This window comes from Periophthalmus magnuspinnatus, chromosome 3, assembly GCF_009829125.3.
Source record: "Periophthalmus magnuspinnatus isolate fPerMag1 chromosome 3, fPerMag1.2.pri, whole genome shotgun sequence".
In the NCBI taxonomy this organism is placed as follows: Eukaryota; Metazoa; Chordata; class Actinopteri; order Gobiiformes; family Gobiidae; genus Periophthalmus; species Periophthalmus magnuspinnatus.
This window is the reverse complement of record NC_047128.1, coordinates 25,146,407-25,173,251: the sequence shown is the minus strand read 5'-3', so window position 1 is coordinate 25,173,251 and position 26,845 is coordinate 25,146,407. Positions and strand designations below refer to the sequence as shown.

The following is a 26,845-nucleotide window of genomic DNA, read 5'->3' as shown; positions in this document are numbered from 1 at the left end:
GTGTATAACAGAGTTGGCGAGATTCCGCTCAAGAGCAAAGGGTAAAATACCAAGAGGAGTGCAATGCAAGTTTGATGAAGAGTCAACCAAAAGCAAAGTTATCAAAAGTACTTAATATGGAAGCATTTTAAAATGAACCTGAGTCTGTCAAGTGTATGATTTGCCTTTGGAATATATCATTTAATCTGACATTCAGTTTATAATACCCAGCGCTGTATATCTATCATGCCATCACACTTTATATGGTGATCCCACATTTTGCAATAGTAAGTGTTCATATTGAAAATATACTATATTGATATGTCTTACATTCAGAAATATAAAATAAAATTAAAATAGGAAAACCAAAAAAAGATCAAGTAAACTGTACAATACAATCTTATAAGAGCTGAAATGTAAATATATAATACATACACATGCAACAGTACCACTTTATAATAACTACTACTATAATAACTACTGTCTTAATTAGCCTTAATAAATCATGAGCAAAGTGAATTCAAAAGGATCACATAGTTTAAGAATGGTTCAGACTTAGTAACTACTTAAGGGCTTAGGAGTTAGTGCTTGGGTATTAATTAAGTAGTTACTAAGTCTGCATTGTTCTTAATAAACTATTTGTTCATTATAAATTAAGCCTTTGCTCATGTTTTATTTAAAGTGTAGTTATTATTATTAGAGTTACCAATACAACAAGAAAAAGAAACTTAACTTTTACATCTTTGGTTGAAATACATTATATATATATATATATATATATATATATATATATATATATATATATATATATATATATATATATATATATATATATATATATATATATATATATATATATATATATATATATATATATATATATATATATATATATATATATATATATATATATATATATATATATATATATATATATATATATATATATATATATATATATATATATATATATATATATATATATATATATATATATATATATATATATATATATATATATATATATATATTCATTAACCGTAGAACTACATTTGAAGAAGTACCACATATATCACAGTGCCCAGCCCTCTTCTTGTGCAAAGATCAGCATCATGTTTCTTTCATGGACTACGAGGTCCTCTTCCTCCTGGTACCTCTGGTCGTACTATACTGCACCTGAACAAGACAAAACATAAAAAACGTATAAATAATTGGACAGATATAATCAAAACTAAATTTATAAAGTCGTCCACGAATCCTGAGTAAATTTTTCTTCCTCCAAAGCCAAACCATGTGCTTTTACTGACAATGTTCTGTGTCAAAGAGCAGTGATAAAAAGTCTGTTTATGTTCAGGAAATTAAAATATATATTATTATCTGATTTTAAATTAAATCAAATCAAATTTAAAATTTTAAATCAATATGAGGGAAAAATATGATTCATTTTCTGATATTGCAAAGCCAAAGGCAAAACTGATTACTTTGTAACCAATATTCACCCATGTCAATATCAGTATTTTAAAAAGATATATCAAGGCCCACAAATAGTAATAAAGTTTTCAAATGTATTTTACTTTTAACTTTTGTGAAAATAATACACACAGATACAAAATGTATCTGTGGGATAATATATATTTTTTTACAACACAAACGGAAATTCTGCATTTCAATTGTAACTTAAAAAAAACAAAAAACAAAAATACAGATAATAAGCGGTGATTTTTAAAAAGGAATACGCAAAAGGAAAGCATTTTTCTGGCAGTTTAAACTTTAATTTAAAAAAATAAATGTGGTGTCATTTATTTTGATTATTTATGAGTTTAATCCTAACTATTGTGAAAATTAGACAAGCTTTGACCCTTGTTTACAGTTTGGTATATAATGGTGTTAACTATGTTATGTTATAATGGTGTTAACTATGTTTTAGTAAAAAGAGTAGTCTAACCTGTCATATGTACTTTAAGACACACTCCAGACTCACACACAGACAAGAAGGAAGACAAATGGGGTCGAAAAGCGTTGAGACAGGGGACAGAGGACAGAGAACAAACACGAGGAGATCCAGACGAGATACACCAAAAGCTCGCTGGGTTTCTGACTGATGCTGTAGTCAGTAAGAAGTAACATTTATCCTGCTAAGTTCTGTTCCCTCAGAGCGCAGAGAGGAGAGTCGTCTCTGGGTGAGTTCACTGGTGAGACAGCAGAATGTCCTGTAGCAGCATGGGAACAGGCAGCTGTGCAAAGACCTCCACCAGGGATGTATCGTGACCAAAACACAACAGAAATTATACGCGGCTGCATAATTATACAGGCTGAGCTAATTATACAGAAAAGAGTGAAGAATGCCTGGGAGTTGTTCTCGCATGGTGCAAAGCTGCAGGGCGGTGGGATTTGGGGCTTCCTGGCTGCCTGATCCACGGGGGCTTACCTTCTGCACATCTGAAGGCACTCGGGACAGGAAATCGAGCACTTCGTTGTTGTCGATGCTGTACGGGTTCCGTAATTTCTTGGTGAATTTATTGATACCTAAAACAGAGATTCACACCAACGTATCATTAGCGGGAGTCCCTCGCCGCTGCGCTCTTTGTTTCCACACAAACAAATCTCTGCACATGAGACACATGCTGTCCACCAAATCCTGCTCAAGTGGCGTTTGCCTTTTAACTGTTTTTACTTTCACTTCGCCAAGCACTACCAGACACTATATTATGCACTTAACTTGAACAACAGGTTTTCTACAGACTATCAGAGCCCTTGTAAATAAATGAGCATGTAAAATATAAAGTGAATGTGGATATGGATGACAGAAAAGAAGCAGATATGTTTGAAACCAAGCGTGACACAGGTGAGACTGTTGGAGACTCACCCCAGACTAAAATGATGTAACGTATTGGGATGAAGTACGTGAGTACTGTGGCGATGACAAAGATGATAAAAGCCAAGCAGCTCAGGAATGGCACAGACCAGTTGAATGTGCTAAGGAACCAAAGACAATATTTCAAAAATACATGGAACATAGCAGAACACTATAATAAGTAATGACATTGAGTAAAGCTAAATTAACTGTAAAACAACTAAAAACAAATAACCAATATTTTAAGAAATGTTACTAAAATGGCTCACTTTTTAATCCTCTCTCCGAAGCAGGCAATCTCGTCGAGGATATTTTGAACTAAGATGACCGTGTCTTGGACCATGTGGATTCTGTCCAACAGACCTTTCTTTTCTGATTCCTTTAGAAAAAAACAGAGAAATTACATTTTATATTTTGTTTTTGGATAATATTATAATAAAATTATAACACCTAAAATTATTATTTTTTGGAGATGGGGGATTGCATGGAACAAATCTGCCCAAGCTACAAACCCCAGCGTCTCTCTATTTGGTAAACACCATATTTGGGAGCCACTGAACCGACTGATCATAATACTTATTTAATGGAGCAGGACTAAGGATACGTGCCTTATTTTATACATATATTTTGCATACAATATCTTGAGTGACTGACAGCTTAGACTCCTTATAAAAACTGCGAAGACAAATGTGTAAGTACAGCCGTATTAATAAAAGCGTTCAAAGCAGCTCTGTAGGATGTCTATAAATCCCAAATACAAAGGCACATATTATGTGAACAAGTTTTAAAAGGGCTTTTTTGAAGTGGTAGCTCTTGAGAGCGGGACTGGGCTGCACATTATAAAAGCGATAAAGCTCCGTTCTCAGGCTCATCCAGATCCCAGAGGGGAAGGGGGGCTTTAAAGTAAACAACAGACTAGACACCAGTGCGGATCTGAGGATGTGTGGAGAGAGCCAGTGTCCACATCAAACACACACTCACTGCTCCGGGTGAGGGCTCCGGAGAGGGGCCGGCGTCAGCAGGATGCGGGGGGGCACTGTTTATCAGCCAAAGTCATGGTCTTTGTCATGGGCCCAACTTAGTGAAACTGCTGGTGATGTGACAAAGAATTATAACTAGTTCTAAGCCATGCTAGTGTTTGGGAAAGACCCGCAATGTCAGAACATCATATAACATGTAATATTGGTAATTGAAATGCACGGTGCGTAGAGGAAGACATACTCAAGATACTTTACAATGCCTGCTTGAATGAGATCTGATGAAATCATTATTTTAAATTTGTATCTGGTATATAAAAAAAAATGCATGAATCATTTATGAATCTGAATCATGCTTTATTCCACAGTGGGAAAAAGATTTTACAAGGCTAGGAATTTCCTCTGGCAATTTGGTACAAACACAAGACAAAACAAATAAGCAGGCAATGTTAAAATAATTGAATTATTGTAAATGTAAATTAATTGATATATTTCTATATTAAGGGGTAGAAAACACATCCAGTATCTATCTGTGTCTTGTGAATGCATTGACTCTTATGTTTTAACATGTTTTTTTTTTTTCTCAATTTGAGCCAGATTTTCTAATATTGTACTGGAGCATCATGTTTACATTTTTGCAGATTTGCTTGGCTGATGTTTAGTTTAATTATCCCAATTTCCCAGAGAGCAAAGTTCAAATGTATTCTGAATGGCTCTGTTTCTGTTTTTAGAATGTTTGTGGCATTATGCTCATACTGTTTAACAGTCAGCTGACTTCCACCCATCCAATGTCCTTGTCCTATACCATCATCTTTGTCTTCTACAACTGTATGTCCAAATAATATTAGAGTGGATGACTTGAGCCTATATCGAGTTCAGAGCAGCAGTTTCAACTGTGCTGACAGCGCAGTCCATTCACGACACCTACAATAAACTGCTGTCATTCTGATGAAATATATCGCCGCCTAAAAGCGTGGTAACACTTTCCACTCGAGCAGGCATTAAAAGCATGCCTAAGTACTGTCATTAGTTCCATATTGATGGTATTATATGGTGTATAAGCTTAGGGACTTTCCCAAATGCAGCACAGCCCCTCGGCCCACCCCTTTATTACCATATGAATGTGTGGTGACATGTGGAAGCCAGTCTGTGAGGTCTTTATTAAGCCTCAATGTCTGTCTGACAACCGCAAGTTTACTAAATTAGAAGAAGTTGTCAAGTGCTAAAATCTCAGAAATAACAATGGGGTTTCCTAGATTACAGACATTTTACCCAGTTTTAATAAAATTCTAACAGTTCACAGCAAGGGGACTGTCAGATTGCATTTGCATATCGACACATACCTTATCATCTTCGTCCTCCTCATCGGCCACATCCATATTTACCTTCAAAATTTAAAAGATAAAAAAATTACTTTGTGCAAACACTTAATTTCTAGTATGTGAATTAAATAAAGCGCTATTACAACTGCTAGTGTGACTGTGACCCTGAGGTCTGCCTGCATAGTCTCTCGCTGTCATTTGTGGACACAGCACACACAGTTTTCCCACGGAACATGAACACATCTTGAGGTAAGCGAAATTAAACTTAACATAATTAATTTGAATTCTCTATAAAACTATCATCACATGGCCATTATACAAGCATAAAAGTGGTCTTTCTGTAAATAATTTCCAGTTACTAAACAGTTCATTAAATTTGACATGTGCAGTCTCAGTGGTAATAATAGCAATTAGCAGCTCTTTTCAGTGTCTATATTTGTAGAGCGTCAGAAGTAGCAGTGGATTTTCTAATTTATGTATTTCTAAGTGCTTCTTTTAAGTGCTACAGAACACCACATTTTAGTGATTAGGGCTCTTTCAATACAGCAAGACCACATTTTAATTAGTGGTCTAAGGAGAGTTTAATTCTAGGAAATAGTAAATAAATGTACATTTTTAAATAATATTGTTATTGATCTTCAACTACCATTGTAAATCACAAAAAGTAAATACATTTATTTGTGTTTTATCAGATGTATTAAACTGAATAAAAATAAAAGTATAAAAATAAGTCTTTAACATTGTCATTTTGACATAACTTGAATTAACGTAGATCTATTCTCAGACATAATTATGAATATTCTACTGTTGCTTTTTCACGCCTGTGGCATTTGTACTACTATATTGTACTAACGTGTGCATGTGTTCCCACTCCTTTTTGAATGTGTTAATATTTAACAAGTATAATTATAAACAGACAATAGTATTTTTTCCACTTACTTTAATAGCATAATTCATTTTTATAAACTATGCACATTAGAAAGAGGAAATATATCCAGCATATAAAAGGCTTTAATGCTTTTTCAAAACTCTGTTACTCAGATCTTAATTTAATTCAAGGATGTGTAAATCATTATTGCCATTTATTAATTCAAAACTGTTGCTACTTTTGGTTTTAATTTAAAGTAAAAAAAAAAAAAAAGTTCTCCTTATACAACATAAAAAGATAAAATAGTCAAAATACAAACCAGATCTTGACTACCCGGAGAAGATCGTATTTGCATATACTTCCATGAGATGAGCCCGACCAGGAAGAGCGGCAGCATGTAAAACTCCCAGTTCCACACCACCACAATAAACAACTGCAAAGACAAAAACACAAGTATGTGACTTAGTACAATATGTAGTTGGTATTTGTCAACATGATTCATTAAAGGCATAATTACCTTGAAGTTTAATTTTAAAAATATGTTTTGGCAAAGTCAAATGAATAGTGTAATACCAGCCCTGTATCTTAACTGTGTTGCTGTAAAGACTAAAGTTTATCATAACCTTATAATTATTCATCGTAAATACATGTAGGGATGTCACAATATGATATTTTAGAGTTACAATTTTTGTGTGAAGAAACATGATTTCACAATTTTTCACAAATATTAACACATCATTAAAACCCCTAATTTTCTTTCATTACTGCTATCTATCGTTCAGAAAGTTTGATTTTATGATGCTGATCTATTAAAGTCAATGTGACATAAACATACATACATGTAGGCTTACTGTTTGAGTATATATTGACTTAAAATGGCTTAGGTTTTGCTTCTAAAATTTCCTTTTGATTATAATCTGACCACAATAATCACAATTATCAGATAACCAAATAATCTAAACATTTTCAATTACATGTCTGAAATATTTATCTATAAATGTACTTATGCCTAATTCATCGGTAACTGATTCTACCCTAACATTGTCTTACTCCGTACCCACTGACTGCCTGTTCCACTGACATGAGCATCATAAACATAATTGCTGGCTCTATAATCATGGCTGTATTAATAAAGCTGACCGCGCCATTTGTTGCAGCCACATGGAGTCTCTGTGTGACATTCCTCGCGCCGCTGCTGCTACATGTGCGCGCATAAATGGATAAGAGGATATTATGTCTCCATTGGCTGAATCAAAGTATGAAATAATCCAGACACAGAAGCCACATTTGCCAAAGTGGCAGTGGGCCAAATTCAGGGGGTGAATTTTTTTTACTTTTTTTTTTGCCAATAAAAATGTGCACATCTGGTAAAGACATCACTCTCCTTTGAGGCATTAAAGGTTGGTACTGCTCCTGCCCTATCCACCCACCGCTAACATTACCAACGCTACTACTACCACCAGTGGATTTAATGTGCAAAAAGCCAAGCACGCTCTGCTCTGTGTTATCAGCGGCCAAAATCAGGGTCTGGGAGCAGAGCTGAAGCCCCCTCCTCCCTGAAGGGGTTATGTGTTATTAGTGGGGACTTTGTAATGACTGAGGGCACAGGGAACGGAGAGACAGCAGAGTCACGCTTTGGTGGAACTGTATACGCCGCCCGTAAAGATGCTGATAATTGTAAAGGTTGAAAGGCATGAAGGGGTAGAGGACAGGGGCCAACGCGGTCTTCTGGAAATGCAATTGAGATCAGAGGAAATAAAAAAAATGAAAGGGTAGATAATGTCCGAAGAGCTACTGTACAGAGGAGTGTTATGTTCACAGGCAGGACTGGGATTTTCAGGGACGGAGGCTAACAATGGGTTTGCATGGTAGAGCAGTAATCCAAGAGTCGCCCAAACTATGTAAACTATTCATTGTAGATATGCGCATGTTTAATGTTTGATTGTTATAACTATGTCCTTAGTTTGATTTAAACTGCGATACATTTTCTTTTTTTTTTCTTGAGGTATCATCATATATGCTTTATGTATTTGTTCAGCCCCTGTCTTTTCATATTCATAGTACTTACATAAATGCTTTTCAAAACATGTTTGCAGTCTTTGTAATTTGACAGTTGTTGTGATTTTTCAATTAGCCAAATTTCCATTAAATTTTGGTTTAACTGTGATTAATCTTGCAACCCTATGACTTACGGAATAGATATGTGAACTATAGTGTAATGTAAATTGTAACTGATAATGGCCACAATGATTTAAGTGAGAATCCTGCACAATGACAGTGCAGAGGCTACATCCATCTTACTGCTGCATCTCCATCTTCAGCAGCACCTGAACAAACTGTACCATTGGCTGAGGTACAGTTGCCGATTATCAGCATCACAAGACATTCCACAGAAGCCAAGCAAAGCCGTAGTGCCATCTATAGGCGGACATGTGTAAAAACAAAAGGAACTTTGGATGACCTTGATTGCCTGCATAGTTAATGCATACCGCGCTGTGTGCCATCTTTATCAGCCTAGATGTGGATGAAAATAATGCCAGGGAGATCAGCACCCACTTTAAGAAGGTGTGCTGAAAGACTACTCCTCTATTTAAGTCTTCGCAGCTGCTTAGCACTTGTTAGCGACAATGGTAGGAAGGGAAATCAACCTCATCTCTACAGAGCTTATTAATTGGACTTGTGTCTGTGTAATGGGCTCCAAATCAAACTGAGCACAGACTGGACCGAGGGTTAATGAGTTGTCAGAGACGTAGAGCAAAAATAGACTGCATCTCGTCTCCACCGGGACTCCTCTCTCTCCAGCTGAGGCTTAACTCGGCCTCCACACAGGCACGCAAACGTCGAGAGCGGCCATTCCGACACGGAGCCGGGCAGGGCTGCAGTTTCGACTCAGCCCAACTCAGCATCGATTAAGAATCTCAGGAGGAGGGTTCAAGTGGAGGTTGGCCAGGCTGCACTTGTCTTCAGGAGCTCCAAGCAGAGGCACAGAGAAATGCAGATAGTGTTGATAAGTAGTTAAGCCACTTTACCAGGAAGGCAACCAGGCTCCTCTGAGTATTCTCCCACTGGAAGCAGCTTTTGATGTACTGCAACGCCGACATGATAGCCCTGAACAGTGTCTGAACGCGCATCACGTTTCGAGCCAGGGCCTGAAAAATAGATGAGTTTGAAATTAGATTTTTACAAGGTGTAATTGAATGGTGCTCAATTGAATTCCAGTTAAATTAAATGTACAATAAAATTAACATTACAAGTACAGAGGTATCTGCCAATATGTGGGCTATGTTTGTAGAGAATGTTAATCTGATGGTGACAGAGGTGGGAGATATACTGAAAAATTGATAATATCCCAGTTGATATTTTGGAGATATGCAAAATTAGAATAACTGGTATATTGTCTATAATAACAACAACATTAAAAATCACCCTCAAAAGACACAGAAATGTCTAGTGCAATCTGCCAGACAAGGGTATAAAGTGACATTTCAGCACTTACAGCACATTTATTTTATGGTTCATTCACATTTTGTGCGATACTTGAACCTCATCTGAGACATTTCCTATCACATTTTGGCACATTCATATATTCAAATATTGTTTGAATATTGTTACTGAGATAAAAAAAAAAATATATTATTTAATTTTTTTTTTCCAATAACGCCCAACTCTACCTGACAGTGTTTTTGGATGAGCCATAGTAGTCAGTGAGCAAAGAAAAGAGTCAGTAATTTGACCTAATTTTGTCAACCAACTTCAAGCATTAAAAATTTCAGGGAAATCCTAACTTGGTCTCTGGTGTGTGTTAACTAATTTTGGCATTAATAAGCATTGTATTGTCTTCTAACAAAGACTCTTTGTGCAGTGGACAGACAGTCAGGCACCCCGTCTCGCGCCCTGTCCTGCACACTGTATATCAAACTAATGTAGCAGAACAGCAAGCAGGAACTCTGTCACAGCCGGGGTCAATTACAGCCCCAGTGCACTCATTCTGACCAATCTAAGTCCTGGCTTCTGTGTTTTGGCTCTTCTGGGACAATCAAACTTAAGTGGTTTCAAAATCAGTTCACACAAAAAGATATTTGGCAATAAACATAAAACATTGATCTAGTTGATGTTTTACTAAGGTATTTCACTGAATACTGGACCTATGTCAAAGTGCAGTGACCTCTCACCTTTGACCTCCTTCTGTTGGTAATGTGATTGTGTATTAATTAGCAGAAGCCTAATATTTTTACTGATGTATTTACTCATACATAAAAAGGTAAAACTACAAACCTTTTTGGAAAATTTCGGGTTATCTTCAATAAAAAGCCTCTCTTTGGGTTGAAATGTTCTCATACTTGCTTTGATCTGAAAATTCAAAAGAAGTAGTTAATAACATTTGGCACAATATTTGTTTTCTTAAATTATAATGTTTTGTTAAATGAATATGATGTTGTATATTTATTAAAAGCAAATTTGACAAAACAATAATTTACTAAGTGAAAGAAAAAGTAGTATGTTTTGATATGATACACCTGGACAGTTTTAGAGGCTCCATTTACTACTATGGTATTTTTGCTGAGGGTCACTGTACACCTCGGTACATAGTGGGTCGAGCCGTTCACTTACAGGGTTAAAGATGACCTCCAGCTCCAGAGTGATGGTCCCCTTTGACAGGCCACTCAGGTCCTGTTTTAACAGTGGGAGTGTGATCTGTTGTCCCCCCCGGATCTGCAGGACAGAAAGGGCATGAGGTGAGGAGCAGAGCCATGAACCTGACCAGCAGTCACAGCACATTACATCTTAGCAAGTCTCCAACCTGCTGCAGTGAGAGCTCACTTTTCACCTTCATTTAAGCCAAAGGTGTAAATATGTTACTGAGACAATGATGTGAGATACTGTACCGAGAGGAGAGGAACGGCAACTTTCCCCAAAAAGTCTGGCGCCTTGTCTCCGTCCTCATCAAAGACTGTCACAATCAGAACATCATGAATGTCTTTGACAGGGCTGTGGACAGACACGAAGGCCAAATACATCACTACAAATATTCTGCATAAAACATTAATATGAAAGCATGTGCTTAGATGTATCTCTCATACTGACAGTGTAATCACTTTATTCCACTCTGGATACAGGGTTTTGTAAACCATGTGTGTCTGAAGTCTGTCATTTCCCAAGTCCAACACACAGAAAGGATCACTTTTCCCTAAAGAGAGTACTCGTAGTGTTAGAATATTTTTTTAGATGTGTCAAATAAGAGTGAACAAAATAACAAAAAATAAATACAAGGTTGACTTTACAAACCATTTATATCAGCTGCTATCAAGTCTGAAGCTTTCAGGATTTTCACTTGGAGAAAACCAACATCACGCATATTTCTTAAGGATTTCTTCAAACTCTGGTAAAAGGAAGACAAAGAAATCTGTGAGTTTAAAACATTTATCTTCATTGTAAACAAAATGAATGAAACTTGAATAAACCTAAATTAATGCAAAGATGTGTGATGTCGGCTTTTCAATAAACATTAGTTTAAAAAAAGCTGTTACATTTTTAATTAAATATTAAAAGAATATTCATCTTGGCATTCATCCAGATGGAGGCCAAAAATGTTAGAAAGTTTCTGTCAAATACTGCCACCACTTGGCATGCTTCTACAATACAAAAAATATGAAGCTTTAATTGGACTATTACAAAAACTGAGAAAATCAAATATTTATTGTGTGTTGTTGCAGAATGACAAGTGAATACATTAATATAATTGCCTGTCGTATTCCTGAGCAGTTTTACTTATAAACTATGTGTGTTCAAAAATAAACCTCATAAAAAATCTGCAATAAAAAAATTGAAGAATTACAAATTTTAACAGGTTTGTAATGTATTTTTTTTAAAATTCAGGATAAAACTAAGTGCCAGGAATGTAACTTTTGGGATGAATGCTAAATGAGACAGTTATGATATTTGCAAGCTGTGTGGACCCGTCATGTGAAGTTGTAGCAGCATGCAGATGTTTGGGTACTGACATAGTTCTCCAGCTGGCTCTGTCTTTCGCGCGGTTCGTCAAGCGGCGCGGCGCACAGGTCGGACAGGGAGACTCCGCTGCATGTGCTCAGCTCCACCAGGAAGAGCACGCGGCCCCTCCCCTGCTCCAGTATGTGCGTGAAGAGCTTCCTTTGATTGACAGAGATCTGGGACAGGTTCACTTCACACCTGCTCACAACACAAAACACACCTCGGATTCAGGAAACAGCACACCTGCTTCTTTATACAGGTCTAATTTGCATTTACTAACAACATTTCACAGAATTTGCATATTTGGTACATTGTGAAAGTTTAAAGGTTTATTTGTGTGAGAAGATAAAACAGTGTGCATAGGATAGAGTTACTCACACTCCCAGACACTCCTCAGTCTTGCGTCCCTCCTTGGACCAGACCTCCACTTCCATAATGTCTGGGCTATCCATGAATTGGTTAAATGTGAATCTCTCTTTCCACTGTGGATTGGCCATTTTGTTTTTATTCTAAAAATAATGTTTATATATTATTATGCAACATAAAAAAAATTATACATCTGTGTAATCCCTGTTGTCAAGGGCAGTTCCATCCTGTCAGATCCGAGAAGCTCCTTAGATGAGTAAAGAATGTATTTGCTCCTGAAAACTTTTGTCCAGTTGACAGAATTAAATTTTCTTTTGCAATACCTATATTATACTTATATATAAAATCCTTGTTTTATATTTAAAAAAAAACCCTCTTCAAATGAATTTGCAATCCAAATAACAGAGGCAGCAATTATTTATGTAACAGAATGTCCTCTGCAAACAAAACATGATTCTGAGCTTTAATGGAAAAGAACTAACCATATAGTTTAGAGCTCTACAAACATGTTCTGAAATGTATGGGATTCATGTATTAGCTTTAGTTTAGTCTTTCATATTTCTCTCCTCTTTAAATTCATTCAGATTCATATTAAAATTTAAGAGAGAAATGTGAAACCTGATTCTAAAGCATAAATCTAATCATTGCTTGAAAATATTGCAGTCATTTAAAAAATACTGTAGCGCTGCTAAAGAGGTTTGAAAATGTACCTTGCTTTTAAATCTCTGCTCTCCAAGTCTGAATGAGACAAAATAGTGTCCAACTGAAGACTCTACAGGCAGGTCATGGCCCTCCACCAGAGTCACTGTCACCACAGACGTCCACAGCTGGCTCTTCTGTAACGTATGTGACAGGCGGAAACTCTGATTTGGGTTTCCTATCTGTGAGAGGAGAATAATCAAATGTAAACAGTAGTCTCAAAAAAGAAAGGAATATAAACTCATTTGATTTCACCAAGCCAGTCAGCACCAAACAAAAGTCTACATGAGATGAAATATTACCACATATTTTTATGGGTAGGATTTGCAATTTATTTTGTATCGGTCTGTTTTGATCAGCCCTTTCAACTGTTAGTTAGAACTCAATTGTTAGTAGTTTTTCGCCTATTATAGTCTAAATAGTCTTTAGTAGGTCCTACATTTTATCAATGGTTAACAGAAAACGCATACCTCTGGTAGGCCTAGATTAACTAAAGCCTTCAGTAATCCTTTATATAATATCCTAATAATCTATAGGAAGATAATTAGATGAGCTTCTATTCTGACAATGCTGCAGGGAGCACAGTTTAACCCCAAATCAATTAAAGCACATCAAACTCACCCTGGTGAACTCTCGCATATGTTGCACCTCCCATGAATATTGCCCAGGCATACTTTCAATTACCAGCGTGGGAAATGAGCTAAGAGAATAAGTGGGCATTACATCTAAAAATTATATTATAATATCATATATAAGCTGTCAAAAGAGTACTGAAAATGTGTACTTAAGTAAAAGTACAGTTACATGGCTAAGTACATTCTCACTTACAATTACTGTACTGCTGCCAAATTTATAAAGTATGCATGGAAATACTAGTAGCTCAATTGCAGTGTTAGAATGATCTCAATTACAAGTACATGTTTATATACTCAAAAAAGTACAATTATCCAAAAAGTAGAGCACCATGAGTTCTTAGGTAATTATTGTACTTTCCATCCCGGCATATTATACAGAATTTAAGTTATGATTTTACAACTGTAACCAATACATTAGTATTTAAAGAAATTACTTATTTGCTTATCTATAAATAAATAAATAAATAAATAGAAAGAAAGAAAGAAAAAAAACCAGGAACTACAGTAGCTAGGTTTTAAACTCATTATAATAGTAAGCATGCATCTACAAACTAATAAAGCACAGGCAACGAAGAAATTCTACACTAGCGCTTTCTGATTGCCATTTTCATCATTTTATTCTAAAGATTTGCTGCCCTCTTGTGGACAGAGTAGACACTGACCACACTACAGAACTAAGTGGGTCAAAGTAAGTTTTCTAATTTACTGAGCCATTTTATATAGGCAAAATAAATAGTTTGTTATTAAGACATTTTTCTATTAGGCCTTACCCTACTGCTGTGTTTTCTGGACCATCGCTGCAACCGATGCATGCATGTTAGACAGAATGACAGACAGGTTAGTAAGCCGTGGGCACAGACACTGGTATACCATGTTTCACATATACATAGAGGCAGTTCTTATGGGAATCATATAGACTAATTGGGAGCATACATTGAGTTTCCTGCTGCCTCCATCTCTGAGCGTCAGGATCATGTCCATAAGCAGCAGCCCCATGTCCTCCTCCAGGCTGTTGGGGTCATTCAGCGCCAGGGACACCTCACTTAGTCTGAAAAATTAGTTGCAAATTACTTTAAGACTTGACTTTATTTTACAAACTATGCTTTGAACATACTGGTATATGTTGTGGAATAAACTGAAAGAGCCCGAGAGTTGTAAAGAGAGGCATAAAATTGGATGTCTAACACAGGAGTTTATTTACTATCGGGCCTTGGAGACTTGAACATTCAAAGCATTGGCTTCATTTACATGCATTCCAAATATCTGATCACAAACTAATTTTTAGAGTAATACGATTATCACACAAGCAGAAAAACTATGCAACACAAAACAAATGTGTGGCAAAGACAAACTGTCACATGTCACCAGGTGTTTTGATTATCATTCTCATATTACAAATCAGAATAGGTGTAATTAGTCCAAGAATGCTAGGTTGAAGAAATACTGAATTGAAAGAAACTACAGAAAATACCTGTTACATCAATCTGTGACTCAAATTCACTCCTTTAATATACTTTGTGGGTTGCTTCAATGTACCTGACTAAGATAGCAGTATTCATGTCCATGCATAATTAGTCGTTTACATTTTCTATACAAGATCCCCTTTTAATTGCAAAGGTACTTACTTGTCCAACTCCAGTTCACTCAGAAGGACACTAGCAGAACCCATAAAGTCATCGGTTGTTAGATCACGATCATATACCTGTATTTCAAAACACCACACGTATATATGTATGTTAAACTATTTTTGCAGTATGTAAAGCCAATATAGAAATAATATACAAAGGTTCCAAACTTGTAGATACCTTATAAATTATTTACCTTAATATAGAGCTTCTGGTTCAGATCTTTGACTGGCATAGAGAAGGTCTCATTCCATGAAGGATTTAGATTTTTATATACCACTTTGCTTTTGTAGAATGTCTTTCCATCCAATTTAAACTTAACGTATGGGTCACTTGTACCTGTGAACATAAAAAATAAATATATTATATATATTATTTAAATATAAATATATTATATATATTATTTCAACATTTAAAAATGACAAGAGCTATGATGTGTTTGGACCATTTTATTATTTATATCATGTCTGTGCAAACAAACTATCAATCTTACTGCATGCCAGGGTACCAAGTGTAATCTTTGTATGAAGGATGTGGTTTTTCTTTTTAACTGGCAGACCCACAACATTCTTGCAACTTGCCTTGCTTTGGCTCTACTTAAATAAATATATTACCGGTAAATATATTATATAAAAAGATTACAAAAGAAAACAATATATCAATTCACAACATTATTTTCTAACTCTGCTGACTGCCTTACACTTTCACACTGCCCATGCTTTACTTTTTTTTTCTCCAGAAAACAGGTATCTGTAAGCACATAAAAATTTTACATATATAATTTAACAAACCACATGCTCTTAACTATACTGCAGAAAAAAATATAATCCCCTTTATCCTTGCATTATGTAGCTGTGTACATATGAAAGTATGTGGCATAGAAGTAATCCAAACACATGCTGTGTAAATGGACTTATGAAGAATAGTGGGTGTGGTACAGGCAGGTTCTAATTTGCAGTGTGGAATCCTGCTCCGGCTACGAACGGGCTAAACAGCTAATCTGACAGCCTGTCAACCTGACACCAGCTGTCTCATGTCCCTGACATGAGCTGAAATCAGATATTCACACATGTACAAAAGGCTAAACTCATAAATTCAAGTAGATAACATGTGAATTATTATTCATTACTACAGCAAATCATGCACATGCAGATTTCAGACTAATATAGTTTATTTTAGGTGTAGATTTAACGATAACGTAGTATGAGAAATAAACTACATAAAGCTTCAATGTAACAAAAACAACACTTTTATAATGGTCTAAAGTTGGTGGAGAACAGACTTTTACTACAAGCCAAATATTATTGCGTCCTGTCTAAGGTACCAGTCTAATTCTACTTAGAGTAGACATCTAAGTTTGTGTCCAAATGATAAAATCCATGTCTGTTATGATTATGTATGATATATGCAGTTAGTTCAACTGCTTGGTCTTTGCATTATTCTGGATTTATTTTGCAGCATTTGAAAAATATACTATTTCAAACATAAGTCCACACAAAACATTTTGGAGCCGTCTATCATGCTCATACAATGAAATTAACAAAGGATATTATTTACTATAAAAAGCAAATTAGTTTTAAAAGCATCTATTATGCATGATGTGTTCTTGAAACACAAAGATGAATTCATATTGAAGAAGGTCTGATTTTGTCAAATGTAACTTTATAATACCATCGTAACACTAATATTTAAACACATCACAGCAAAGAACACTTCTTTAAATTGGGAAATTGGGCGACGGTTTAGGTTTCATTTTACACCACAGAATCATGCGGTGTCAGTTGCAAAAGCCATGTCCACATTACCTGCAATGGTACTTGGTAATGTTTGTTCTGTTCCGCCACAGTCTTTTGCATACACATGCACATAAACACATGGTCAAACTGTGCTATTGTTGGCAGGTTATTAGGGTTTTTGTTCGTCCCTGCTGCTGTGGCCTAGTGTACTGGCGTGCACAAAGATAATGAGCCTATCCATCATCTCAAGTCTATCTGATAAGCACTGATTTCAGGGTGAGATAAGGCTGTTACCACATCGGTCCCTGATGACGAGGTTGCGTCCTTCCTTCAGTGTGATGGTCACCAGAAAGGACTTTACAGGCTCTGTGACGTCTGATCCAGCCAGAGACTCACCGCCCGGCTCAATCTAAACACACATACAAGAAAAAATATTAAAAAGTTGAGCTGAGCTGCTTTGAATTTTTAAATGTTGAAAAAGTGTAATTTCAATTTAAACAAGAACCATAAAGGTTGAGGCGACAGTAGCTCAGTGGTTAGAGTGTTGGTCCCCCAACCCGAAGGTCGGAGGATCGAGTCCCGCTCGGACCAAGTTCTGTCGTTGTGTCTTGCCTAAGGACACAACGAATGAATGATAGGTGGTGGTCGGAGGGGCTGATGGCGCAGATTGGCAGCCTTGCTTCCGTCAGTCTCCCCAGGGCAGCTGTGGCTACAATAGTAGCTTACCATCACCAAGTGTGGAAATGAATGAATAATGACTAGCACTTTGAGAGGCTTTGACAAGACTGTAAAGCGCATTACAAGTGTAAGGCATTATTATTATTAGGTCCACTTGCTGGCCCTATAATACTATAATGAATAAACCTGTAGTCTTATTTGGGAATCTATCATTTCAACTGCTACTGAATTGGGAATAAAATACACCAAAACATTTTCTTTGCTGACCAATATACAACTACTGTTCCTAATTCACATAAAAAGTTGTGCTTAGCTGAGTACTTTCCTCATAAGTTTCAAATTTGGGCTAATCAAACAGTGAAAACAATTTAACTGGGGTACTCAACAATGTCCCTTTACTTTTGTTGTGTGAATACTGACATTGCCCCAGTCCTTGTTTTATTTTCCAATACATTTTTAATCTCTATAAAGCCTTTAAAGTTAAACTATGTGATCATGATATTAGAGAACAGAGAATCAGGCTGGATTCCTTCAAGACTAAAATTAAACTTGGGCAGCTCAAAAACACTCAATAGATCACACTAAAGCATATGTCAAACAGAACGTAGCATTTACTGGTTGAGGAGCATTTTACATTTGCATTTAAACAATAATTGTAAAATGTATTCACGCCATGTATGAAATTTAGACTCTGCCATATTGCATAAAAGCACTTACAGTTTTGGTGTCTCCATTGATGTCCATATCACTGTTCAATTCAGAATTGTCATCTTGCTGCAAAAAGAAAAAATAAAGACATTTTAGTATGTTATGTTTGCTTGTGAAGTCGTAAAAATGGAGCATGATGGAAAATCCTTGGAGCATTTATTAGAAATTCCTGTATCCTGGAGGGCATTGCTGTAGTAACTAAGAAGCTGGTATCAACATTTTGCTACACACACACACACACACACACACACACACCCACACACACACACTATATGGAATCATTTGAACAACTTCAAACCTAACAAAAGACACATTAGTGCAAGAAGACCCACTCAAATCTCATTACGCAAGGTTAGGCAACTTACATTTCAACTTCTGCTTTGGAAAACTCAAAAAAGTCCATAATTTTGAGTAAGAGTAAAAGCAAGGGTATGTTTCCTGTGGCATCAAACAGCAAGTCACAGAAAAGATGATACTATTCAACAAGTGTTAACTCAAGCCACAGCAGGCAAATATGTACTAAAATGTCTCCAGAAGTGCACTATTAAACAGCAGTATCTTAATTTATGTGATGGCAACCTGTGCGCATGAATAAAGAAGAAAATGAGTAATATAAAAAAAAATGTAAATGTAATTTGTATTTTGAGTGAGAGATTTGATGTGGTCAAGTAATGCGTGTCAAAGGTAGGAAAATCTGAGGCTTATCAAGTGAATGCTTCATGTAGAGATCATAGTGGCTGACCACAGAGCAGTGCCAGGTGATCCTGTTCCTGAGACAGGTACTACTAGAAGTAATTTATTATATTTTACACTGTATTTAGAAATTCACTATGCCGTTTCCCAGCTAATGAAAACACCTTTGACCTTCACAGCTTGTTCAAATAAATTTGGCATTATTTGTTAAGAACAAGAGTAAACAGATAGATGCTCAACACCTATTGTCAAATACACTGCACACGTGCCAATCCTCTGTCAGCAAACAACTAAACTAAATATTTCAGAATGAGAACCAGTCGACAAGGCAAGAAATTATACATTATGTGGGGAAAAAAGTAGCTGAAGTGATAGCTTTACATCTATTTGACATCTATGGAAAAGTGAGCTTTTGTATGTGACATGCTGCAAGTGGCCTATGCAATTACCAACTCTGGAGTGAATAATCAAAGATAACACATTTAAACAGAAAGTGAATTGATACAATAGACTGAAATAACCTAATACCTTATACTATTGCACAAAAGCAGCAAGTGCATTGCATGTTCCATATTTACTCTCTAGTTTAGTGCATATACTTGTTTATCGTGGTGCTGAGCAGGTGGCAGGGACGTGTCTTGTGACTCTGCAAACACACAGTTTATCTAGAGCCTCTTGTAAACTATTGATTTTGTGAAGACTGTAGCACTAAGAAGCGGCAAGTAAAGTTTGAACACTCTTTGCAAATAGCACACACCTGACACTTGAGACACTCTGATGTTTGGATAACCCGTTTAAAAAATGAATACAGACAAGATGTCACAGTTTCTAATAAACAGAAAAACTTCAAACTGACATTTTTAGCTTCTCTTTTTATGCTGTCTAGTCCAACCAAGGCCTATCGATTTTGCATGTATAATAACATAAAGAGGAAAAAGACACAATGGTAACATTAGTGCATATGCATAGACTAGACTGGAGATTGTGTAGTTTCATTAAACACAAACATTTACAACAAGCAAAAAATAGGCTATATTGGAAACAAATGACTGTTTTGTAAAAAGTCACACATTACAAAGGATCAGCTATTACTGAAATCAGTTTTAGTAAACTGTCAACTCTGAAATATACTAGTAGTTTGGTAGATGTATGGCTTGCTTGATTTTACCAGTTTTTATTAGTATAGTATAGTATATATTTATTTATTTTTTACATTTTCAGGCACTGATCCTGATGAATTATTATATAAGCCAAAACAATACACCAACTTAGCATCACAAGAACCTCAGCTGAAGCAGGTATGTATAGAATATGATGGGCCAAAGTAGCTAGTGAGAGTAATACAGACATCTACCAGTGTAAGTAGGGCTAATATCAAGCTCTGAACATCTAATAATTGTCACTCCCATGTGGTTTAGCGTGTACCTGTTCTGTTTCCCCGGTGTGCTGCATCGGGCTGTAAATGGTCATGACCTCGGGCAGGCCCAGTTCCTCTGGCTCTATATCTGCAGCTCTCAGGTGCTTCTGGCTGCTCTCAGAGTTTCTGGAGGAATTCCCATCTGCGCAGTCTGCTGGCACACACAAGACCTGTTCACTCCTCCCTGCTCCCATCCGTGGGCTACTCCCACCTCCTGCCTGCCTCCTAGCTGTTTTGTTGAGTGGTGTTGCAGGGTTGCTATAGCTGGACATGTCGCTTTTTTGGATGTGCACTGTAGATGGGACAGGGACATAGTTTTGCCTCATGTCCGGTACGGAGGAGCTCAGCCCAGACTGCAGGGGTCCCTTTTTTGCGGATGTCTTGTGTCTCAACAGGTTAGGCAGCAGTGGGTGCACCTTCTGACGCAGGTGCTTCAACACCCCAGGCTTTTTGGCGTCCATGATGGAGAGTGCTTCTGTCCAAGTTTAGGAGCTGCACATTGTGGTCATCTGGAAAACAATAAAAATAAATTTTTTATCTGGTAGTACTAAGGCCACATATGTAGGATTAATGCTGCCACAAAGCCATTACGCAATATTTACACAATATTATTGAAATCACGTTTATCTTCCGCTTATCTGCCACATCATTTCACAGTGTGTGGATCTGATTAAATACATACATATAACAAAAAATAAGGTTATTGAAATTGATATAAAAGAATATCTACTTTGGTGGTTTCAATTAGTTTTTTCTTGAATAAATTGCATTTAACAAATTCAAGTCAATTAAGTCAAACATTAAAATATTGCAAATAAGCTAGTTTATGAGTACAATCTAAATATAACAGGTCACATTTTTAAAAACTCCCTATATTTAGTTTATTTAAATTCAAATCATAGAGCAGAGCGGTGATAGTTTGTGGGGTGTGTGATAAGTAGCAGTGGTGACAAATAAAATAATCTCAATCTTGATCTTAACTTGGTGATAAAATGTTTCATGAGCTGAATGAATCACATGCTTGGTCCACTTGTGCTTCCTGTCATATGTGTAATTATTATAATAAATTTCCAGTTTATGTGACACATGCACAGAATATTCAGCTGCTTAAAATAATCTCAACATTACAATGGATCTCTTAGCATCCAATAATTTAACTAGCAAAAAAAAGGTGTGGAAAAGAGAGGAAGATAAAAAGAAATGTAAACATCTACTACATGAGTGTAATTATTAACTTGTACTGCCCATAGGAAACTAAAGACAGAGCATACTTCCTTGTGCAGAGATAACTACTTTAACAAGCAGTCCACATACACACCTCACACAGGGCAGTATTCAAAACGGTAATAATTATTTTACAACTTTTCTTACAAGTGAAAAGATAACGTGTATGACAGATGCTATTATTTTGTGTATTTATGTCTTTAGTACCATTATATCACATTATGGGTGAAATCTACAAAACAACAACAAAAAAACAATGCTGCTCCAAGCTTTGAGCCGCCATACTTCTGTGACCTCGACAATACTAACAACAACATTCCCAAAAACCTGCTTTTAAGATACAAGCAGCAACATAAGCCTCTTAGTGACATCATACTTTTATTGTCATTAGAGCAGTGTGATTGGACAGGATGGGTTAGAGGTGGGCGGGGATAAAATATTGCACAATAATAACAGCATAGATGAGCTGCCATTCAGATGAGTTACAAAACACAATACTAATGCACATGTTAATCGCCAATTGTCTCGCTGTCACAAACAGTAAACATAAAGTAGTGCTCCAGGTAAATCAAGTTTTCACCTTTTACTTCAAAGGTATGTGACGTGCTAAGTGATGGTCATATAAATAACATTCCTCATAGCACGTTGAAAAGGAACCTAGAAAACACTTCCGGGTCTCTTATATAATGTAAAGGAAAAAAGCATGGGAAAATCTAATGCCTCAGACATCTGCAGCTTACATTCAGAATACTCTGGACTGACCCAAATATAAGGATTAGATAGTGGATCTCTGAAATGAGCTATAAACAAGTAGGACTGAGTGCTTAGAAACAAAAAAATAATAGTAATCTTAGTAAAAGATTGCCAGAAAAGTAACTAATCATTCAATAAGATGATGATGAGAGTGGTAAATGTCAAGCAGTATTAAAAAAGGTTAAGGATAAGGACATTGTTGTGTTTATATGTGCCTAAAATGTTTGTGTCTCTTCCTATGTTAATGTAATGCCTGATCCTTTTGTTCTATTTTTCCTTATTATGAAGAAATGTTTAATACATATTTGAATTAAATTAAAACATTTATTTTCGAATAGTTCAAGATATGATGACAGTAGAGAGTCAAGAATTAAATTGGATCAACCAAATGACTTTGATGCCGTAAAATATACCCACAAAGTCTGTATAGAGGCCACATAACTGAATCATACTTTCCTGAACAGTTTTAGTATGATTTTTTTTAAATCAGAACAAATATAAGACCTCATGCTAATATAATAAAAGAATAAAAAGATAAAGAAGCACTATCATTCTGTGTATGAAAATTACATTCTATTGCTAAAAATGGAGCATATTTTATTTTCATTGTGGTATTGCAACCGGTATAGAGTCTTGAATGAATTTCTAAGTACCAAAATAAAGTTTGAAATTTTAGTCTTGTGACCAAACTAATAAGCAGCTATTGTATATCTAAATACATAGTTTCTCAAGTGGTATAATGAAAATGATAAGCTGTATGATATTTAATTGCTTAACTTGTGATATGCTTATGCTTTTCAACACCTCTCTGTGAGCCAGGAGTGTTAAAACATTGTGACACTTTCAACTGAAGGATGAGTCTTAAAATACTACGTAGTTTTAACTTACATTGCTCAGAGTGAGAACTGGGGGGTGGGGGGTGGGGGGAAACTACACTACACATTTACGGTATACAGCTGAAGCACCAATTAGTTCTTATACAGCAATGAGCAGGGGCCTAATGATGACTCGTGACATTAATAATTAATTTATAATAACCATAATAACCAGGTGTCTAAAATGGCAACACCTTTAATGGGCCTTTTATGTGGAACTATTTTGGCTTAAGGCCAGTAACAATGCAATAACAAATCTCAAATAAATCACTACGATACTAGGTTTTTATATGCTATCACACAATTTAATAGCCCTGCAAAGATTAAGAGATTAGCAACTCGTAAGGCCAACTACGAGTCGGTAATGTAACTGATCAGCACTAATATTTATAAATATTCAGTTTGAATATATTTCTACACATTTCAGTTGAAAATAATAGATGCAAAAATACAAAAAAAATTTGTAGTGTTGGCATTGTATTTTACAAACTACATACTTTGGTAACATTTTACTACACAGATATAGCATAGCAATAGGCTAGAAATAGTCAGTAAATTGGTAATTACATATAAAATCCCCCAATGAAACATTTAATATTGGACTTTATAACAGGTTATATGAGAATTAAACAAAAACTTTCCAATCAAAATTTTTATTTTATTTTATCATTTATAAAGATCTTGTTTTCTGCAGGTATGATCAAGAGGACTGGGGTACTTTTTAAAATCTAGAATGGTTTTGTATTTTGTAATTGTGTAGTGTGAAATGAGCAGTTCACAGTAATTTCATAGATTCTGAATAAAACAGATATGTTAATAAATGCTAACTTGGCAAGAACAAAAGTACTTTGAAGGGTCAATCAATAATTGTGTAAAGGGAATAGACAAAGTAGTTTTCTTTTATTGTTTTGTTCCTTGAACAATATCAAAGTAGAAAAAGATCATGCCGATCTACATAAGTATCACTTCTTCCCACACTTCACGAACAACATGCTTACTTTTTTGCTTGGCAATAAAAGGCCTACAGAAGCAAGGCTGCAAAATATATTCATTCATCTTCCCTCTGTTACTAAACTATTACTGTGCTGTAGTGTAAAGTGCCACCAACATTTTCAGTAACCTCCTTTGAGCCTAACCTGTTCTCGGAGCAGTGAGGATGCTGAAGGTTATAAGCAAACAGAGTAGAGGTGAAGGCAGCTCAGGTCAAGGAAACCCACGAGGCTGTCTGGGTCTCCACTGACACCCCTGTCCGGAGGCCTTGGTCCCTAGGCCATTGTCCGCATCACGTTTCACTCTTTTATCTGCCCCTTGTGCACTGAGCTGGTCTGTAAGGGATACGGAAATACAACAGAGGGACACAGATCAAAGGTTAGAGCGCAAAACAAACACCACTATGTACCTACTGAAAATCTATTATGGTCATTGTAGGCATCAGTGTGATGCATGGGATAAGTAATATTAGAGCACGTTAGTAAAAAAAAGTACCCAATTAGTGCACATAAAATACAGGCTATAGGCAAGGAATATTTAGCACAAAGGATATGTACCTTTTATTTGTTGAATAATAAGCCGGTATGGTATTATAGTGACAGGCGCAAGTAGTGTCAGTGTCATTCGAAATACTATACCATAATTAAACACATCTATCAAACATCATAGTAGATAAAGGATTAGAAAAAACACATTCATTACAATATTTCTTCAATGCAGGTCTGTAAACACATAGGCTAGCTCAACAGCCTAACATCTGGCGCAATTGTGTTTTTCTCTCTAAACATTGTGAGATGTTCATTTAATCCACAAGGCTGCAACAAGCTGAAACATGTAGCAGGAGCAGCTTATGGCAAACTGTATTAGCCTACAAAAAAAAACAAAACAAAAAAAAACCCAACAAAACTCTAAGAAAACATCCAGAAAAAAAAAAAAACAAATCAAATTGAAAATTCACATAGTATATGAACATCATGCAAACTATATGAATGGTAATGAATGACTATATTTAGGGGTTTAATAATAGCAATTGCAAAAAATCTAATCCCACGTGTGTTGAATCTTTTGGTTACCTTTTGGTCAAAACTAATGTTGTGCAACCATGTTTCACCCAGTTTTGTCAGAACAAGACTGCAGTCATTTCCTGAAAGCTGGGGTTTGTGGTTAGTTTTGATAGGCTGAGGTGAGGAGCTATCACAATGTGGAAAAGACGCATTGAGTCAGAACACATAACTGACTGATTAAGTCTAACTTTGGTCTGTTTGGGCCGTAGAATTTAGACGATGTTGGTGTTGTATAAATAGACAATGAATGAAATCAAACTAGTTCCAGCTTTAGTCCTCTTTGTTGTTGATTGACACACATCACAGCTGCAGGTATATTAGTTTACACCCATTATTAACATCACTGTAAACTGCAAAACGCTGAGAAAAGTTGCGTTTTTAGCTTATAGAGTAACGTGGGCTGCACAACAATCAAACACACATTTGTACCATGGTCTATTAAACACTCACATAATGAACCGGAAGACTTTCTTGCGCAAATTAAGAATAACAGCCTGATTTTTTCACCAAGACACAGCGATAGGGAAGGGCAGCCCCACGTAGCCTACCTACCTGTCCACCAGGGGAAGGTGAGAGCATGTCCGGTAAAGCAAGCAACTTACCTGGGACGTCTACACCAAGGAAGACACTCAACTAAAACAAAAGTCTCTCCGTCGCATTTACCTCGGAATGATGACTAAAGCTCCTCATGTTAAACTGTTATCATCCTCCCGTCATCATCATCGAGTCTGTTTAATGCTCCCATGAACACGACATCGTCAGAGCAGAAGACTGCTGGGACAGACTTCCTCCTCCTCTTCTTCACACGGGGCATCGGGTGTCATCAAGCTGCCCGTAACAATGTGCAACACGTGGGGACCGGAAGTGACGCCTCTTCAAAATAAAATGACTGGAGGAGTTTCCGGTTAGTGAAGGCTATGACTATTTTGAACCCAAATTACTAATAAAAGTTGTTGTACTGTGTAACGTTTTATGTGAGGGGTTCGCCACCTGTTTCTTTTTTAAATCAATAAAACCTGTAGTTATCAATAATATTTTGACATTTTGCAGTGACATCACTTTGGAGGTGTTAAGTCTATCGCTACGGCGCCCACCCCCCAGTCCCGGAACTAAATTTGTCATAAAAAAAAAAACAAAAAACAAAAAAAGTATCACAGACTGTATAAATAGTATCAATAGATAAGTTTAATGCCATACTACCTAATATTATAGGAGGATGAGACAAGAATAACATCTCCATGGAAACAAGCAGTTGGCAGCTCCTCCACTAGAAAAGTTTCATAACTTTTATTAAATTTAGATTATTGGCAAAAATTCATTAATAGTCAGCCATTTTCCTTATAACCTTGTATTTTTAACAGGCATGTGTGGTTTGTGGACACCTGGGTGAC

General features: G+C 36.1%; 1 protein-coding gene across 3 annotated transcripts; it reads right to left on the bottom strand.

Moving 5' to 3' along the window:
• Positions 1–1,024: 1,024 nt before the first annotated feature.
• mctp2b (multiple C2 domains, transmembrane 2b) lies at positions 1,025–26,277 on the bottom strand. 3 transcript variants are annotated; one of them, XM_033985788.2, is made up of 24 exons: positions 26,118–26,277; positions 24,537–24,725; positions 20,557–21,057; positions 18,448–18,504; positions 17,347–17,461; positions 15,513–15,655; positions 15,317–15,393; positions 14,625–14,739; positions 14,462–14,488; positions 13,068–13,238; positions 12,370–12,500; positions 12,003–12,189; positions 11,287–11,380; positions 11,086–11,188; positions 10,887–10,989; positions 10,612–10,713; positions 10,276–10,350; positions 9,030–9,149; positions 6,320–6,433; positions 5,154–5,195; positions 3,103–3,212; positions 2,846–2,955; positions 2,408–2,505; positions 1,025–1,155 (listed from the first exon to the last, which is right to left on the bottom strand). In XM_033985788.2, exons 3-24 carry the CDS (start codon positions 21,007–21,009, stop codon positions 1,108–1,110), a joined length of 2,595 nt encoding a protein of 864 aa, XP_033841679.1. In that variant the 5' UTR covers positions 21,010–21,057; positions 24,537–24,725; positions 26,118–26,277; the 3' UTR covers positions 1,025–1,107. The 3 variants fall into 3 exon arrangements, with proteins under 3 accessions (XP_033841679.1, XP_055086864.1, XP_055086857.1); XM_055230889.1 differs by lacking the exon at positions 14,462–14,488; XM_055230882.1 differs by lacking the exon at positions 24,537–24,725.
• Positions 26,278–26,845: the final 568 nt, after the last annotated feature.